Source organism: Hippopotamus amphibius, chromosome 2 (genome assembly GCF_030028045.1).
Source record: "Hippopotamus amphibius kiboko isolate mHipAmp2 chromosome 2, mHipAmp2.hap2, whole genome shotgun sequence".
In the NCBI taxonomy this organism is placed as follows: Eukaryota; Metazoa; Chordata; class Mammalia; order Artiodactyla; family Hippopotamidae; genus Hippopotamus; species Hippopotamus amphibius.
In genome coordinates this window covers 143,589,057-143,606,413 of record NC_080187.1, presented here as the reverse complement: position 1 = coordinate 143,606,413, position 17,357 = coordinate 143,589,057, and the positions used below count along the sequence as shown (strand labels likewise).

General features: G+C 59.2%; 1 protein-coding gene and 1 non-coding gene across 7 annotated transcripts; both read left to right on the top strand.

Moving 5' to 3' along the window:
• The first annotated feature begins 618 nt into the window (after positions 1-618).
• TRNAG-UCC (transfer RNA glycine (anticodon UCC)) lies at positions 619-691 on the top strand. The gene has a single exon. It is a non-coding gene; the product is annotated as a tRNA-Gly (tRNA).
• Positions 692-1,418: 727 nt separating this feature from the next.
• On the top strand, positions 1,419-16,726 carry FURIN (furin, paired basic amino acid cleaving enzyme). Of its 6 annotated transcripts, none has more exons than XM_057722266.1 (16): positions 1,419-1,525; positions 8,648-8,987; positions 9,393-9,491; positions 9,597-9,692; positions 10,016-10,144; positions 10,255-10,331; positions 10,618-10,706; positions 11,236-11,408; positions 12,054-12,266; positions 12,721-12,821; positions 12,944-13,047; positions 13,137-13,254; positions 13,365-13,544; positions 13,937-14,061; positions 14,169-14,279; positions 14,532-16,726. In XM_057722266.1, exons 2-16 carry the CDS (start codon positions 8,811-8,813, stop codon positions 15,128-15,130), a joined length of 2,391 nt encoding a protein of 796 aa, XP_057578249.1. In that variant the 5' UTR covers positions 1,419-1,525; positions 8,648-8,810; the 3' UTR covers positions 15,131-16,726. The 6 variants fall into 6 exon arrangements, with proteins under 6 accessions (XP_057578249.1, XP_057578247.1, XP_057578246.1 ...); XM_057722264.1 differs by having other exon boundaries at positions 1,428-1,530; XM_057722263.1 differs by lacking the exon at positions 1,419-1,525 and adding an exon at positions 4,180-4,315.
• Positions 16,727-17,357: the final 631 nt, after the last annotated feature.

Genomic DNA, 17,357 nt, shown 5'->3' with positions numbered 1-17,357 from the left:
ATATTTGGCAATGTCTGGGGACATTTTTGGTTGTCATAATGGGGGTTGGGGTGCTACTGGCCCCTAGCGTTTAGAAACCAGGGATGTTGCTAGACATCCTACCATGCACAGAACAGCTCCCAAAACAAGAATAACCTGGGCCAAATTGTCAACAGTGCCAAGGTTGAGAAACCCTGTTCCGATAACAAAACTGATAGGAAAATTCAACAAGAAGTCATGTTAACCGACTATTTTACTTTTTTTTTTTTTTTTTGGCTGCAATGGGTCTTCATTGCTGCATGCAGGCTTCCTTTAGTTGTGGCCAGTGGGGGCTACTCTTTGTTGCAGTGCGCGGGCTTCTTAGTGCAGTGGCTTCTCTTGTTGCAGAGCATGGGCCCCAGGCGTGCGGGCTTCAGTAGCTGCGGCACATCGGCTCAGTAGTTGTAGCAAGTGGGCTCTAGGGCACATGAGCTTCAGTAGTTGTGGCACAGGGGCTTAGTTGGTCCTCAGCATGTGGGATCTTCCCAGACCAAGGATCAAACCCATGTCCCCTGCATTGGCAGGCGAATTCTTAACCACTGTGCCACCAGGGAAGTCCCTGTTTTACTTTTTTGTATCAAGAGGGAGAATGGGGGGACTTCCCTGGTGGTCCAGTGGGTAAGACTCTGTGCTTCCAATGCAGGGGGCCCAGGTTCAATCCCTGGTCAGGGAACTAGATCCCAAATGCATGCCGCAACTGAGTCCACATGCTGCAACTAAGAAGGCCACATGCCACAACTAAGAAGGCCACATGCTGCAACTAAGAAGTCCTATAGATCCCACAGGCCTCAACTAAAAACATGCCACAACAAAGATCCCATGTGCCACAACTAAGACCCAACGCGGCCTAAATGAATAAATAAATAAATATTTTTTTAAAAAAAAGAGGGAGAAGAAAGGGCAGAGCTTGTTGGAGCTGCAAGGCCAGAAAGGAGGGCAAGGATTCAGGAAGATCCTGGCGCATCTCAGGTACCTCCTTCCAACTCTCCCAGAGGTGGTCTCTGGCTTCCTGAGGACAAGTTTTAAATGACCCAGCGTGAGGCCCCAGGGCCCAGCATTCAGCAGGTGCTCATTGAATGTCTGCCAGACTAGACTGCATCCAAAGCACCTATTTGGTGCCTAGTTGTGGGTAGAACTGGCTGGGCACTGAAGGTAAGGCAGAAGACACAGAGCCGGCAGATGGGAACCATTAAGCTGACCAGTGACTTGGGGATGCGGCAGAGCCAGCAGGTAAAAGGTAAGTACGGACCTAGCCCAGTAACTGGGAACATGAGAAGGGCAGGCGGTGCTGCAATGCTGTTCCCGCGTGACCAGATACATCACCACCGCATCACTTCTAGCTCCTCCCCCCACCCACACAGATACTCTTTGCCTGTCCTACAAAGGAGGTTTGCCTAAAGTGGCTTAGCCAGAACTGGAAGGGCCCTGCCCTGTGACGGGATAGGAGGAGCCTGACTGTTGCCCGAGCAGCGTTCAGCGTGGACCCCAGGTGTTCTGGAGCTAGATGGTGAAGTATGGGCATGCTTTATTCAGTTCTGCATGGCTTACAATTTTATTCTAAAAGTCATTGTAGAAATTCTTGAAAATGCAAGAGAGCAAAGACAAGAAAAAGCTCTCAAATCCCATTTTTGAGAAAAAAACAATTAAATTTTGTTGTCTGCTCTTCTATGCACGTGTGGATGTGGTGGAGACATTTTGATTAAAACCAGGTGTGTGTCTGTAGAGGCAGGGAGGGGTAGGGGGTGGAAACTGCAGGGGTAGCCGGTTCGATCCCTGGTCAGGGAATTAAGATCCTATAGGCTGAGTAGTGCGGCCAAAAAGAAAAAACAAAACAAAACAACCCAGGTGTGGGTGCTGCTGCCAAAGGCTTTGTTTGATGTGTCTGAGAGTGGGGAAGAGATTTTGAGAGAAAGGGACCCCCAGAGCACTAACAGGGGACGACAATGGAAGGGCCTGAGGTAAGGGTGACTGGGTGGATTTTACCAAAGGACAATGGTTGCTCTTGGGAGTCTCCCAGGTTAGCCCCAAATCCAAGGATAAAGAGGGACCGGGCTGGCTGGACCCTTCCTCTGGCCCTCTACGGGGAAGGTGGGAACGTGTCCCAGCCCCTTCCTGGCTCAGGCCTTACCCACCAGGCCCTTCTCTGCCCCAAAGGTGGCCCCCACCCTGTTAGCAGGCTTCTGTCCCATGGCGCCCCTGTCCTATTAACTGCTGTGTAAAACTGAGAAGTGTGATCCAGAGGCCCCTGGGCTCTTAGGGCCCCAAGTCAGGGGACCTGGGCTCCAGGGCTTAGCACCCTCTGGCCTTAAGGTCTCAGAGAAATCGTTGGGAGTGATAAAGAGAACAGAACCTGCCCACAGGACTTGTTCCAGGAGATAAAGGAAGAAGTTGGCTAGCAGTCACCAGCCGTGGCAAGCCGGGATTCATTCCAGAGGGCTTTTCTTAAGGAGTGGCTTCCACATTCTTTTTTTTTTTTGGCCTTGCCACATGCCTTGCGGGATGTTAGTTTCCAAATCAGGGATCAAACCCGCACCCCCTGCATGGTGAGCGTGGAGTCTTAATCACAGGGCCGCCAGGGAAGTACCTCCACATTCTTTTCAAGAATAGCATTGCCGTAAAATACATTTGTACATGAAACGCTAAAAGAGGACCGGGACTAAGGTGGAGCTGCTCTGGGACAGGCGCGCACTCACTCAGTCCTCTCCTCTCTCTTCCCCTCAGTGATGCCCCTCTGAGCGACAGTTTAAAGCATTCTCCTTATGCCAAAGGCAGGGTTGGAGCGGCAGGCCGGCGGGAGAAACAGGGACGCTCTAGTGCCTCTCCTGGGTGGCAGCCCCTCCTCCTCCTCAGACCCACGGAGGCGCCCCAGGGGCCAGCCTCCGGGATGGGTGGGGCCCCTCGAGGCAGACAGGATTACTTTCTTTCCGGGTTGATCTTTCTTGTAGGACGAGTGGGAAGGGCACTGGGGCACTGGGAGGCTGGAGGGACCAGCCCTGTCCCCGTTTCCCCTCAGCAGGGTTCTCTCGCTCAGACTTAGGAAGAACTGTGACTCACTTCCTGCTTAGGTCTGACTGAAGTATTATTCTCCCAAAATGTGGCTGGTGCTGCTGGTTGGGGCTACCCCAGGGTGGCCCCTAGGAGTCTTCTTCACTGTGGGGCGCAGTTCCCATTCTGAGAGGGGGCCAACTAGACTTACCTCCTGGTGCAACTTTCAGGACCCCACATTATTCCAGGAGTTTCCAGTTTTTGCACTGTTTGTACAGGTGCCCAAACAGTATCTTACCCCACTGGTTGAATATTATCTCCATTTTACAGAGGGGTAAATGAGGCTCTGAGAATTAAGTAACTTGTCTAAGGTGGCATAGCATAAAATAGTACCGCAAGGATCTGAACCCAGATTTGCTGGTTGACTTGCCACCTAGTGAGTTACTTTACGCATGTTACTCAACTTCTCTGGGCCTCAGTTTCCTCCTCTGTAAAGTGTAGATACTAATATATGAAAGATGCCTAAAGGAAAATTGTGTCCACCTTACAGGGTTTGTGGTAAGGACGAAATAAGTTAACACACGGAAAGAGCTGAGAACATCTCCTAGCTCAGAGAACGTGCTCTGAGAACGTGCTCTGCCGTGTTCGTTTTTGTCAGTATCCTGAAACCTGTGTTGAAGAGGCCACAGGATAATATTGTTCTGCCAGGTTATCTCAAAGGGTGCAGGAAGGGATGGGCAGAGACCGCTCTGCGACCTTGGAATAATCCAGCCTGGGGAGCTTTTGGCCACATTTCCCCTCTTTTCTGTCTCAGCTCAAGCAGTGGTGGCCTCAGCCAAGTAGCGCAGACGTTTTCTAGGGCAGGGACCCAGGGAGGGAAAGGAGCCGGCTGGTATATTGCAAGTAGCTCAGATTCAGGCTGTGCCAAAGCCCCAGATCTCTTCCAGGCTCTGAGGCCTGCTAGTTGTGGGACCTTGGACAAATTATTTAAACCTTGTGTGCCTCAGTTTCCTTATCTGTAAAATGGGATTAATAATGTCAGCCTGAAAGGATTATTTAGATTAAATAATGTACATAAGAAGGAGATAATATAAACTGACTAGCCTGGTGCCTGCTAAGCAGTTGGAGTTAAAAAAAAAAAAAAAAGTTTTAAAAAAATTAAAAGGGGATGGGCTACTTGTTCTGCGTATCCACCTGTCTATATAAACGCAAATAAAATCGTCAGTCCTCTAACTGTAGGCCACGAGGAGGTTTGCCCTGGTGCCGTGAAGCCCTGATGCCGTGAAGCCCGACCTCAGGTCGGGTACCCCAGGTGCGTCATCTCAGGGCACTTAACCCGGTGGTGCCCAAACTCATGGCTTAGGAGTGGGGAAGTGGCGGGAAGAGAAGGCCAGCTCTCCCAGAATCGGGCCGAGACTGGGCTCGGAGTGACGCCTCGAGCCCTTCCCAGCCCCTGCCGAGGGTTCCGGGTTCAGGTCTCCGCAGCCGCCGGCCCGGGGAGCTCGCAGCGCTAAGAGCCGAGCCCGGGGGCGAGGGCGCGGGCAGTGGGGCCTGGGGGACGCGGCGGGCGGCCGCGAGGGCTTTGGGATCGCTGGCCCCACTTCCTACCTGCCCCGACCGGGAGCAGCGGGCGCCCCGGAAGGGCGCAGGGCCCCGCTCGGCGCCCGGCGCTCGGGGGCTGCGGCGCCCCCGCTCCGAACGCGGGCCGGGGCCCGGGAGGCATGGGCGGCTCGGCGGCGCAGGGCCGCGGGACGGCGGCGGCGGCCCGGGAGCGCGGAGGTGGCGCCGCGAGGGGGAGGGGCGCGGCGGCGGCGGCGGAGGAGGAGCTCGGGCCGCCGCAGCCTCTGTCAGCGGCCGGAGTAAACAAGCCCCGCCGCGGCCCGGCCGCTGCCCCCGCCCGCGCCCGCGCCGGAGCCGGAGCCGAGGCCGAGCCCTGCCCTGGTCGCCGGCCCGGCCGAGGCCGCGCCTCCCCGCCTCCGCGCGGTGACGCTGCTGCCGGGCGCGGGGATCGCGCCGAGCCCAGGCCCCCGCCGCCGGGCTCTCCGCTCGGCCGAGGGGCGCCCGAGCCGCCGCGGCGCTCGCCTGCAAAAGTTTCCCCGCCCGGGCTCCCCAGGGTAAGCGGCGAGGGCGCGGAGCCCCGGGGAGGCAGCGCGCCGGGAGCGGGGCCCGGGGAGAGCCGGCCAGCCTGGGCCGCGCTGCCGGAGGAGCGGGCTCCGCGGCCCGCGCGCCCAGGCCGGGGAGGGTCGGGGTCGCTGGCGCGGAGGCAGCCCGGGCCCGGCTGCCCGCCCGGCTTTCGGAACTGGCCCCCGGGCCGGCCCCGCGGGTGCAGCGGCGGGGGGCAGAGGGGCGCCCCGCAGCCCACCTGAGCGCGCCCGGCCCGGCTCGGCGCACGGACCGTGTGGGTGCCGGTACTTTTCCGCTTGGGGCCGGGCCGAGCCCTCTGACCTCAGGAAGCGCCTGCGGGGCCCCGCTGGGGGCGGGATGGGGAGAGAATTCCAGAGGCGCCGGGTGCTCCCGCCTCCCCGCCGGCCTTCGGGGGCCGCCGCCGGCTCGCCCACTCCGCGGCTGGGGAGGGCCTGCGCTCCCGCCGGGGGAGGGGAGGAGCGGCTGTTGGCGAGGCGGAGGGGATTTTTCACCGCGCGGGCCTCGTCCCCGCCCGCACACCTGGGCGGCGAGACGCTCAGGTGCGGGATCCGCGGGCGCTGGGAGGCTGGCTCAGGTAGGTTTCGGGGCTGCCTCCCGCGGAGGCCTGGCTGAGGCCCCTGCTGCCCCCGTGGGGTGGCTGGACTGAGGGGCGGCCTGCTTGCCAGACAGGTCTTACAGCACTCACTAGTCGGATCAGTACCTGCTTTCTCCGCCATCCCCTAGCCCCTTGCCCCTGGGGGTGCCCACCGTGCTCCACCGGAAGGTGTCGGATTTCCTTCTGACTCGGCAAGTGGGAGGGGAACACAGGTGAGGTGGCCTAGTGAGGGCTGGGCAGCTGCTGGCCAGGTGTGGACACAGCATAGGAGAGTAGCCAAGCCTGACCTGTCTCAACCAGAGTGGCCCAAGTTTTACGATTTCCTATAGTGGGCTTCCACCTAAGATTTGATTTTTTTTAAAGGAGATTCTGTGGCTTTCAAAAAAAAGTTTGAAAACCTCTGGTCTGTCAGTTTTTACCACCTAGGAAACTGAGGCCCAGAGAGAGGACGTGACTTAAGATCACACAGATGAGTGGTTGAACGAGGATTGGAATTCAGAATTTCAGTGGAGACTTCAGTGCCTATTACAGGACCTGGATTGGGGTCTCTTTGCTGGAAAGAGTGACCCGGCCAGATTTCCAGGCAGCCCTGTCCACCTCAGACCCCCAGTGCCTGGGAAACAGCAGCCCAACCCCGGGGAGGTTCAGTTTGGGTGCCTCAGAGGGGCTGTCTGTGTCGAGAGGTTCCTGGGATGGGAGAAAAGGGCTTTGACCTAGAATACAGCCAGGAAGAGCACCCACAGGTCCCTGTGGCCACAGCCTGGAGCTGAGTCCCATGTGAGAGGGCTTCACAGGAGGCTGGATATACAGCAAGCCTCCGGGTTTGAGCCGGACTGGGACTTAGAGGGTGAGTCAGAGTCTGGGATGGGGGTGGGGAGAAGCTCATTCATTCATTGTTCTCAGTGCCTGCTCTTTTGGGAGGGGTTCCTCCCTCCCTCCAGGATGCTGAGGCAGAGCTGTTCGGGAGCTTCAGGCTCTGTGGAAGCTGTATCCACGGCTCACTGTGGCTAGGGATGCTGGGCAGACGAAGGCTGGTCCTTTCTTGGGGGATTGTCTGGTTGTGCTGAAGCCCACTTTCTTTTCGGATGCTGCAAGGTAATTAAATAGTTAATCACCCTTACCACCAAGCAGCTGCAGCTCCATCCACAATTTTGCGGGAACTTGGGGTGCACCCAGATGAACCCAGTCTTCATCTGGGGGCTCCAGGATGGCTCACAGCACTGTGGTTAGGAGGTGGCCTTTCTTGACATTTGAACTCAGGAGGCAGCTATTGTGACAAGAAGGGGAGAAGAGGGCTTATTTCTGTCTGGCTGTGCCCCTAGGGCTCCACATCCTCTGTTAAAAGAGGGGTTTGGGGTCCCTTCACCCCCTAGAGCTGGATATCTGGCTGCACAGCTATTGCTCAGACCAGCTTACCAGCTTTCTGGAACTTGGTTGCCCAAGGCATCACGGGGCTGTGGCTTCCAGGCCTGTCCAGGAACCCTATGGACTCTGCCCATCCCGGGTGAGGGGGAGCTGCATTGTGGATGCCTCCTGCCATCAGCTGTCAGGTTATTTTGGTGTAAACTGAAAATACTCCAGGAATTGTGTGTTGAGTCTCCAGACTGCAGGGTGGGACTGCAGCAGGAGCAGGCAGGGAGGCTGGTTGTGGCTGAGGGCAGCCCCTGGCAAAGTGAGTATTCCCAGTGGTGAGCCTGCCTGTCCAGCTCCCCAGGGCCCAGGTGAGCTGGGGAGCTTTGTTTTGCTGTCCAGCAGAGTGGCCTCCTTTGGGGCTGAGCCCTGGGAGTGGTGGGGGCATCCAGGACCATGTGGGCAGGTATTCTACTTAACGAGCTTGGCACTGAGGCGGGACACCTCAGGCAGCCCCACCGGGACCTTCCCCAGCTTCTCCCCATCCCGGGGGCTTGGCTTCTGGCTAGCCAGGGGCCTTTTGTGGGGACAGTTATGTGGCCCCAGGCAGAGAGGTCCCGCTGTCTGTTTACTGAAGGAGGAAAAACAGCACGCAGACTATTGATTCAGCCTCACCTTGGCGCTCCTGGCGTAGCAGTCAGTGTTTGCCCTGGCTGCCTGGGCTCGGATTACGCAAGGCTGGTGGGCGTGGAGCGACCAAGGGGGATGCTGGAGGCCTGCAGGCCAGTGCTGGGTGGCCCCGGTGTTTTCCAGGAAACTGTGTACAAAAAGAGCCTGGGCCCCTGACTTTGCTGATGGTCTGGGCCACAGAGGGAGGGTGAAGCCACTGCGATCCCCCTCCCCGTGCTCAGCCCCCAAAGCCCCCATCCCACCTTAGGTTCCCCCACTCTTTCTTGCCAGGGTTGTGGGTCTTTGCAGGTAACTCCCTATGGCTGGGTCTGCTTTGCTGAACCAGGAAGCCCTAGTGAGCTGTGTAGACACCGCCCATTAAAAAATTATAAAAAGCCAGCATTTTATTCCTTTATAAAATATACCTGGGTAATTTGGAAAATATACAATGATACAAAGAAGAAAATAACAATTACTCGTAATTCTCACCATCTTGAGAGAACTATCGTTAGCATGTGTCCTTCCAGATTATGTTTTGTGGTTTTTTATAAATATACATGTATAAATAGTTTTTTAAAAACAAAACGGGATTGTGGATACCTACTGCTTTATAACCCACCTTTTTGATGCTGGCAAACATTTATTCAGTTGTTGCTTCTGATTTTGAGTGACTCGAGCCTTGATCCTCTTCATCCCACTTCTGTGTTCTTGTGTGTGGGGGGGGTCCATCTGTCCATCTATCCTGACTTTGGGGGGGCTGGATTTTCCCCTCTCTCCCCCAGAGCCCCTTTCAGGCCTGGAGTGAGCTGTGGGGTGGGAAGGCAGCTTCAGCACGTGGCTGGGGAGGGACTGACTCTCCCCCTTCTCCTCCCTTGTTCCTCTCAGAGCCGGCAGCCCTCATCCTCCCTGCGCAGCCCTGCCTGTCTCGGCCCCATGCCCCCGCCAGTCAGCCCCGGGCCCCAGGCAGTGAGCAGGCACACGGGAGCCGAGGCCCTGTGACCAGGCCAAGGAGACGGGGGCTCCGGGGTCCCGGCCACCTGTCCCCCCCATGGAGCTGAGGCCCTGGTTGCTATGGGTGGTAGCAGCAGCAGGAGCCTTGGTCCTGCTGGCGGCCGATGCCCGTGGCCAGAAGGTCTTCACCAACACCTGGGCCGTGCACATTCCTGGAGGCCCAGCCGTGGCTGACAGCGTGGCACGCAAGCATGGCTTCCTCAACCTGGGCCAGGTAGGTGTTCTTCTGTCCTGCTGGCCTAGGCATAGGACATGGACATCACCAGGGGGGTGGGGCCAGCGAGGGCAGGGGCTCCAGCATCCAGAGCAGGAGCTTGTCTTCCTGCTTGTCTTCTTGTCTGGGGCTTGTCTTAGGGGCATCTGAGTAGTAGGCATGTTCTGGGTGGCTCGTCCTGCCCTTGGGCTTCTAGCATAGCTTGCTCAGTGGACCAGTGTATCCCAGGGGGGTGAGTCTGCCTCAGCCCACTGCACCTCCTTGTGGGGTCCTGGGCAGGGAGCAGATGCCCAGCACCCCCTGCGGTGGCGAGCCTCCCCTTGCAGCCGGTCGTCCACCCCCACCCCCGCCTCCTTGAGGACTGACAGATGGAAAGCCCAGCTCAGTCTCCCTGCTCTGTTGCAGATCTTCGGAGACTATTACCACTTCTGGCATCGAGCGGTGACAAAGCGGTCCCTGTCACCTCACCGCCCGCGACACAGCCGGCTGCAGCGGGAGCCTCAAGTGAGTGCGGTCCCAGCCCCTCCTGCTGCCACCCTTCCCTTTCTGTTCTCAGGAGGCCTCTCTCTCCCTCCCCGCTCCTCCACCCACGCTCTCCCTCCCTTACAGGTACAGTGGCTGGAGCAGCAGGTGGCAAAGCGACGGACCAAACGGGACGTGTACCAGGAGCCCACAGACCCCAAGTTCCCCCAGCAGTGGTACCTGGTACGTTGCCTCCCTGTCTGCGTCCATCCATCCACTGAGGTGTCCCGTGAGTGGGTGAGGCTGACTTCGCGCTCCCCTGGCGCTTGTCTTCTCTGTCTGCTGAGTCATCTTTCTCCAGCCCATCCTGCTAAGCCTTGGGGAGTGCCCACCCAGAGTGCTTTATAATTCCAAGGAGCCCAGACAACCAGTGGTGGCATTTGAGGAGCAGGGGCAGGTGGAGAAGGAGCTTTTGGGGTGGCAAAGGGATTCTTCAAGGTGTCCGTAACCTCATCCAGCAACCACATCTCATAAGTGCTGGGTAACGGGGGTGGGTGTCTCTGCAGTCTGGTGTCACCCAGAGGGACCTGAACGTGAAGGAGGCCTGGGCCCAGGGCTACACAGGGCGGGGCATCGTGGTCTCCATTCTGGACGACGGCATTGAGAAGAACCACCCGGACTTGGCAGGCAATTATGTGAGGAGGTGGGGGAGGGAGGCAGTCATCCCGGGTGAGGGGAGTCTCGGGACGGTCCTGTTCTGCCAGGGTGTTCAGGCTGAGCCTGACGATGGCCACATCCTTTCCAGGATCCTGGGGCCAGCTTTGATGTCAATGACCAGGACCCTGACCCCCAGCCCCGGTACACACAGATGAATGACAATAGGTAAGAACTGGCAGGTCCCTGGCCTCTACATCCCTGCTCTCTTCTGCTAAGGAAGCAGGTGTGCCCCGCCCGAAAGGCTGAAATCTTTTCCATAGTCCCGGTCTAGCTGGGGCCCTGAGGGAGGGTTCCGTCAGGGTAGAGGTGTCCCTAGGCCAAGTGGAGTATGGGGGGGGGTCTGTGCATAGACATGGGACAGCAAAGGTAGAGGGGCATGTGGCCCTTCCTGCTCCTCAGGCTGCACCCGCCATGCTGTCTGCTGCTAACGCTATGCTCTTGGCCCTGGCAGGCATGGCACGCGGTGTGCAGGCGAGGTGGCCGCAGTGGCCAACAACGGTGTCTGTGGTGTGGGCGTGGCCTACAATGCCCGCATTGGAGGTGGGTGTGGGCCTTGGCCACCCTGTCTTTGGGAGGACCCTCCTGGTGGGATTCTTCTCTCTTCACTTCCCATCCAGCCCGTGTCTGTCACTTTCCCGCTGTGGATGCTTCTGACCACATGGCTCTTCTTTAGAGGGTTCTTAGCAACTCAAAGAGCTGAACCGCCTGTGTTGGTGGCCCTGTGCTGCAGGGCAGGGGGAGTGTTTCTTAGCAGGAGTCTCCCTAAATCCTTACCGTTCGCTCTGAGTCCTTACATGGCAGGCCTTGATCACCATGCTCCTTTAGGACCCCAGAGACTTGTCCTAGCCCAGAATGTGCGGTTGAAGACCAGGGAGATCTCCCCTTTTCCCCTTGGGTCTTGTCTTCGAAAGGCAGAGGCCAGCCAGGCAGTTAGGGGCTCAGGGTTTCCCAGCACCAGCCTCTCCCTCCCCTGCCCATCCTCTGGGTGCAGGGCTGGGTGTGCTCCAGGGGGTACCGCTGGCAGCTGGACCCACGCAGCATCCTTCTCCCCACCCCCTTCTGTGGCCAGGGGTGCGCATGCTGGACGGCGAAGTGACAGATGCGGTGGAGGCACGCTCGCTGGGCCTGAACCCCAACCACATCCACATCTACAGTGCCAGCTGGGGCCCCGAGGACGACGGCAAGACCGTGGATGGGCCAGCCCGCCTTGCTGAGGAGGCCTTCTTCCGGGGGGTCAGCCAGGTGAGGTGGGGTCCTGGCCCAGCCCTAGAAACCAGGCCCAGCCTCTGGGGGCAAACTAGACACTGTCTTTTCCATACTTTCGTCTTTGTGTTTTTCTGTTCCCTATTTATTTATTCTTGTGTTTAATTTTAATTTACACAAAGCGTGTTTTTAAAATGTTAAGGAACTAGAAGGACAGAAAAAGAGAAAAGTAAATACTAATTGCCCATAATTCCACTCTCTGGAATCACCACTGGGAGCATTTTGGTGGTGATCTGGATCTGTCTGTCTGTCTCTCTTTAATTTTTTTTTAATTTATTTGGTTGCACTGGGTCTTAGTTGTGGTACGTGGGCTCCTTAGTTGCAGCATGTGAACTCTTAGTTGCGGCATGCATGTGGGATCTAGTTCCCTGACCAGAGATCAAACCCAGGCCCCCTGCATTGGGAGCACAGAGTCTTAAGTACTGCGCCACCAGGGAAGTCCCTGAGTCTCATTTTTTGGTGCAAAAAAAGGTGAGATCCACCAGGGGTCTCCCAGGGGAACAGGGGCTGGATATAGAGTTCCCCGAGGAGGTGGCTCCAACCTTCCCAGCCTCGAGTAGCATCTTTCTGCCAGGCCGCCCCCAAGTCCTGTTCTCGAGTGACCCTAGCCCACTCTGTCCACAGGGCCGCGGGGGGCTGGGCTCCATCTTTGTCTGGGCCTCAGGGAACGGGGGCCGGGAACATGACAGCTGCAACTGCGATGGCTACACCAACAGCATCTACACACTGTCCATCAGCAGTGCCACGCAGTTCGGCAATGTGCCCTGGTACAGTGAGGCCTGCTCGTCCACGCTGGCCACGACCTACAGCAGTGGCAACCAGAATGAGAAGCAGATCGTGAGTCTTGCTCTGCGTGGGGGCTGGGGAAACGGGGCTGCTTACTGGCTCTGCCCGGGGCCCCCCTTTACAACCCTGTCTGCCTTCCACCCACACGTGGCTGGTGGTGGTGGCTCAGGCATCGTGGGATGGGGGCTCGGGGGCTCTCTAAGACTCCTGGGGGCTGTGGAGCCGTTGGTGAAGCTCCTGAGAGGACTCCCTAGAAACATGCATTGCTTTTAATCATCTCCAGCCTTTAGTTCAATCCTCTTTTTCCTTGGGAAACAGAGGCCCGTGAAGAGCCAGGCACTGACTTGTTCGCAGCAAGTGCGCAAGGCAGCAGCCGGGACGAGGTGTCTTGACCCTGGCTCCCCCCGCCCGCCCATTGATAGTGCTCAGGGCTGGTGCTCAGGCAGGTGGCCCCTCTGGTACCTTCTCCCCCATCACAGGCCCAACATCATTGTCCTCCTGCTAGGTGACCACTGATCTGCGGCAGAAGTGTACAGAGTCTCACACAGGCACCTCTGCCTCTGCCCCCTTGGCAGCGGGCATCATTGCTCTCACCCTGGAGGCCAAGTAAGTGATGGGGCCTGCGGGGCAACCCTGTCCCCACCCGTGCCCCCTGCAGGGCCGCCCTTGGTCTCCAGCTTCTCTCCGAAGAGGCTGAGCCCCCAAGCCTCTCTGTCCTTCCTTTGCAGTAAGAACCTCACCTGGCGGGACATGCAGCATCTGGTGGTACGGACCTCGAAGCCCGCCCATCTCAGTGCTAACGACTGGGCCACCAATGGTGTGGGCCGCAAAGGTGAGGGCAGGGTGGTCCACTGGGCCAGACTGAGGGTCACGGGGGGCACTCTGTGCCTCCCCGCTGACCCCGTCTTCCCTGCCCCACAGTGAGCCATTCATACGGCTACGGGTTATTGGACGCAGGTGCCATGGTTGCTCTGGCCCAGCACTGGACGGCGGTGGCCCCCCAGCGGAAGTGCGTCATCGACATCCTCGCTGAGCCCAGGTGAGGGCTGGACCCTGGCTGGGTGGGGCAGGCGGGACCTGGGAGTCACAGGGGTGCCTGCGGGTGCCCCGGGGCTAGGCTGGTAGACCAGCACCCTGCTCTCTGCGCAGGGACATCGGGAAGCGGCTGGAGGTGCGGAAGACCGTGACCGCCTGCCTCGGGGAGCCCAGCCACATCACGCGGCTGGAGCACGCTCAGGCACGGCTCACCCTGTCCTACAACCGCCGCGGTGACCTGGCCATCCACCTGGTCAGCCCCATGGGCACCCGCTCCACCCTGCTGGCCGCCAGGTGCTTGCCCTCCCCTGCCCAGCTCGTCCTGTCCCTCACATCCACGTGCATTCGTTCATCCCGCTCACACTAAATACTTCTCCATGGGGGCACCGTGCGCGTGTGGGGAGGGGTGGTCTTTGTCCTATGGGACTGTCCCCTGTTGCAGGAATCCCTGATTCTGCCCATTAAATGCCATGTCTGTGTGCCTTCCCACATGTAGTACCCTTGCACATTTCCAGAATCTTCCAGTTGAGAACATTTGGCCTGGGAAACACCCAGCAGGCATTTCCAGCTCAACGGGGTTGGTGCTGCACTGGGGGAGGGTGTGTAGTCCATGTACTGTGCGCTCGGTGTCCCCTGTCTGGGGTCCCCCGGCGGCCTCAGGCAGCTGTGTGCGCCTTCCTCCCCAGGCCACACGACTACTCTGCAGATGGGTTTAATGACTGGGCCTTCATGACGACCCATTCCTGGGATGAGGACCCCTCTGGCGAGTGGGTCCTGGAGATTGAAAACACCAGCGAAGCCAACAACTATGGTATCGGGGGTGCTCGAGGGCTGAGGATGGGAGGAGGGGTGCTGATGGGATCTGGGGTGCCAGGCGTAGTCCCAGTGCCTTCTGACTTCTGCCGCCCCCTTCACTAGGGACGCTGACCAAGTTCACCCTTGTGCTGTATGGCACGGCCCCCGAGGGGCTGCCCACACCTCCTGAGAGCATCGGCTGCAAGACCCTCACGTCCAGCCAAGCCTGTGTGGGTCAGTTGTGGGTGCTGTCGGGGGTCGGGGACCTGAAGCTGGGGGGACAGAGGGTGCCTGTCCTAAAGGAGGAGGAGGGGTGTGAAGAGACCCTGGGACCCTTGGGATGACCACAGTCCTGGGAGTGGGAGCTCCTGGAGACGGCGGTGACTGTGCCTGGCGCTGCAGGTTCACAGGCCATTGTCCTGGGGCTCAGGACCCAAAGGCCATGGGCAGCTTGGCTAACGCCCACCTTCTCTCCCGTGCCGGCAGTGTGCGAAGAAGGCTTCTCCCTGCACCAGAAGAGCTGTGTCCAGCACTGCCCCCCAGGCTTCGCTCCCCAGGTCCTCGACACGCACTATAGCACCGAGAACGACGTGGAGACCATCCGGGCCAGTGTCTGTGCCCCCTGCCACGCCTCGTGTGCCACGTGCCAAGGGCCGGCCCCCACAGACTGCCTCAGCTGCCCCAGCCACGCCTCCCTGGACCCTGTGGAGCAGACGTGCTCCCGGCAGAGCCAGAGCAGCCGGGAATCACCGGAGCAGCAGCAGCAGCCGCCCCGGCCGCCCCCCGCGGAAGTGGAGGCAGAGCCGCGGCCGCGGGCGGGGCTGCTGCCCTCGCACCTGCCCGAGGTGGTGGCCGGCCTCAGCTGCGCCTTCATCGTGCTGGTCTTCGCCACTGTCTTCCTGGTCCTGCAGCTGCGCTCGGGCTTCAGCTTCCGCGGGGTGAAGGTGTACACCATGGACCGTGGCCTCGTCTCCTACAAGGGGCTGCCTCCCGAAGCCTGGCAGGAGGAGTGCCCGTCCGACTCAGACGAGGACGAGGGCCGGGGCGAGAGGACCGCCTTTATCAAAGACCAGAGCGCCCTTTGATGAGCGCCCACGGCCTGCCCCTTCGAGCCCATCCCCTCCTTGGGCGCTTTTTAATTCACCAAAGTATTTTTTTATCTTGGGACTGGGTTTGGACCCCAGCTGGGAGGCGTGAGGGGCAGAGATGGCGTCTCCCCTACCTTCGGGCCCCCTGGCTGCCTGAGGTGGGACCCCAGGACCAGCTGGGGGGCAGGGGAGGGCCTCCGCCCAGCCCGAGCACCCCCTTCGTGCGGAGAAAGGAGGGAAACCGTTAGGGCAGCTCTGCGAGGTCCAGGCCCCAGCCGGAGTTCCCTGCGGAGTGAAGAGGGGCAGCCCTTCCCTTACGGGATTCCTGACCCGGGCTGCAGCTCTTGGCCCTTCCCCGTCCCTGTAAAGCAATAATGGTCCCCATCCAGGCAGCAGGGAGGCTGGCCTAGGGGGTATTGAAGGAGGAGGCCACCTCTCTAAGGGCTTTTGCATCCCCGACACTGTCCCCCACCTCTGGTGGTCCTCGGGCAGAAGCAGTGACCGAAGGAAGGGACCAAGGCAAGGCAGGCGCCTCCAGGGTTCACGTGTGTGTGCACACGTGTGCACACGCGTGCTTGTCCCTTTGCCGCCCCCTCCACCACCGCAGGCTGCCTGCGGAGCGAGGCGGGCCCAGCTCCACGCGGGTGTGCTGACCACCCTCCCCTCTCTGGCACCCTCCCCTCCCGCCAGGGCCCAAGTCCCTGTTTTCTGAGCCCGGGGCTGCCTGGGCTGTTGGCACTCACAGTCCCGGAGCCCCTGGGTGGGTGGTGGGGAGGGACGGCGGCCCAGCCGGCCTCTCCCGCCTCCCACCCGATGCTGCTTTCCCCTGTGGGGATCTCAGGGGCTGTTTGAGGATATATTTTCACTTTGTGATTATTTCACTTTAGATGCTGATTTTTTGTTTTTGTTCTTGTTTTTTGTTTTTTTGTATTTTTAACGGGGGTAGCAGCTGGACCATCCACCTTCCCACACCCACTGTCCACCCTGCTGTTCCCCTGGCTGCCCTGGCCCTGAGGTGTGGGGGGCTGCAGCGTGTTGCTGAGGAGTAGCTGAGCCCCAGATCCTGAAGAGGCAGGCCAGGCAGGCTCTAGGAAAGGAGGATTATGGTGGAAGGGGCAGGCTGTCATCCACTTCAGATGGGGCTCGTCGCGCCAAGGGCTCACGGGTCACTGGTTCTCCAAGTGCCAAGGGTGGGCAGGCAGTGGCTCTGAGCCCCCTCCAACACTGTGCCCTGGTGGAGAAAGCACTGACCTGTCCTGCCCCCCACGTCCCCCTCTTCTGACGTGCCTTTTGCACCCCTCCCATGAGGACAATCAGTCCCCTCCCATTTGGGAGCCCCCTTTTCTTTCCCTCCCCTAGCCCCTCTTGGCACCCAGCCACCTGCCCAGGGGTGCCCCCTCTTCTCCCATCCTTCCCCCCCCCCCCAACTTTGTGGCCAGCCCAGCTGGTTTTGTAAGATACTGGGTTGGTGCACAGTGATTTTTTTTTTTCTTCTTGTAATTTAAACAGGCCCAGCATCGTTGGTTCTATTTAATGGACACGAGATAATGTTAGAGGTTTTAAAGTGATTAAACTTGCAGACTATGCAAACGAGGCCTGGTCTCCCGTGTGATAATGCTCCTCCCAGCACCCTGGGGCTGCCTCCAGAATGGGGTGGGGGTGAGGTTTGGGGCAAGTTACATGCGCTCGTGATGGCCTGCCTGCCTGTGCATGCCCAAAGTCCATCACCCAGGGGGTTTAGGGCCTCCTTCAGGCAGGGTGTGGAAGGGACAGCAGCCGGACACAAGGCCTAGGGGTGGGACCCATGAGCCTCAGAGGTGGAACTAGCTGAGCATTTCCACCCCCGCAGGTCTGGACTCCAGTGGGGTGGAGAGTGATGGCCTGTGTCCCGTTGCTCAGGGTCTCCCTTGGCTGGAGTAGCCCAGCCACCAGCTGTAGGGCTGAGGCCTTACGTGGGGCCTAACTGAACCAAGGTGGATTTCCCTGGGGGAAGCGAGAGTCCCACACTGGAAACGCCATGCCTCTTCACTCCCCAGCCCAGGCCCCTTGCCTGCCACAGGTCTCCCCTGGGACAAGGAGCCCCCGCGTGGGGGTAGAGGAGCTGTGCCAGTTCCACCAGGATCTGTGCCTGAGAAGCAGGCCTGTGTCCTTGGGATATTTACTTGGAAATCTTTTTCAAATGGATGCTGGCGCCTGAGCTCTCCTTGGGGAATCCAGTGGGGTG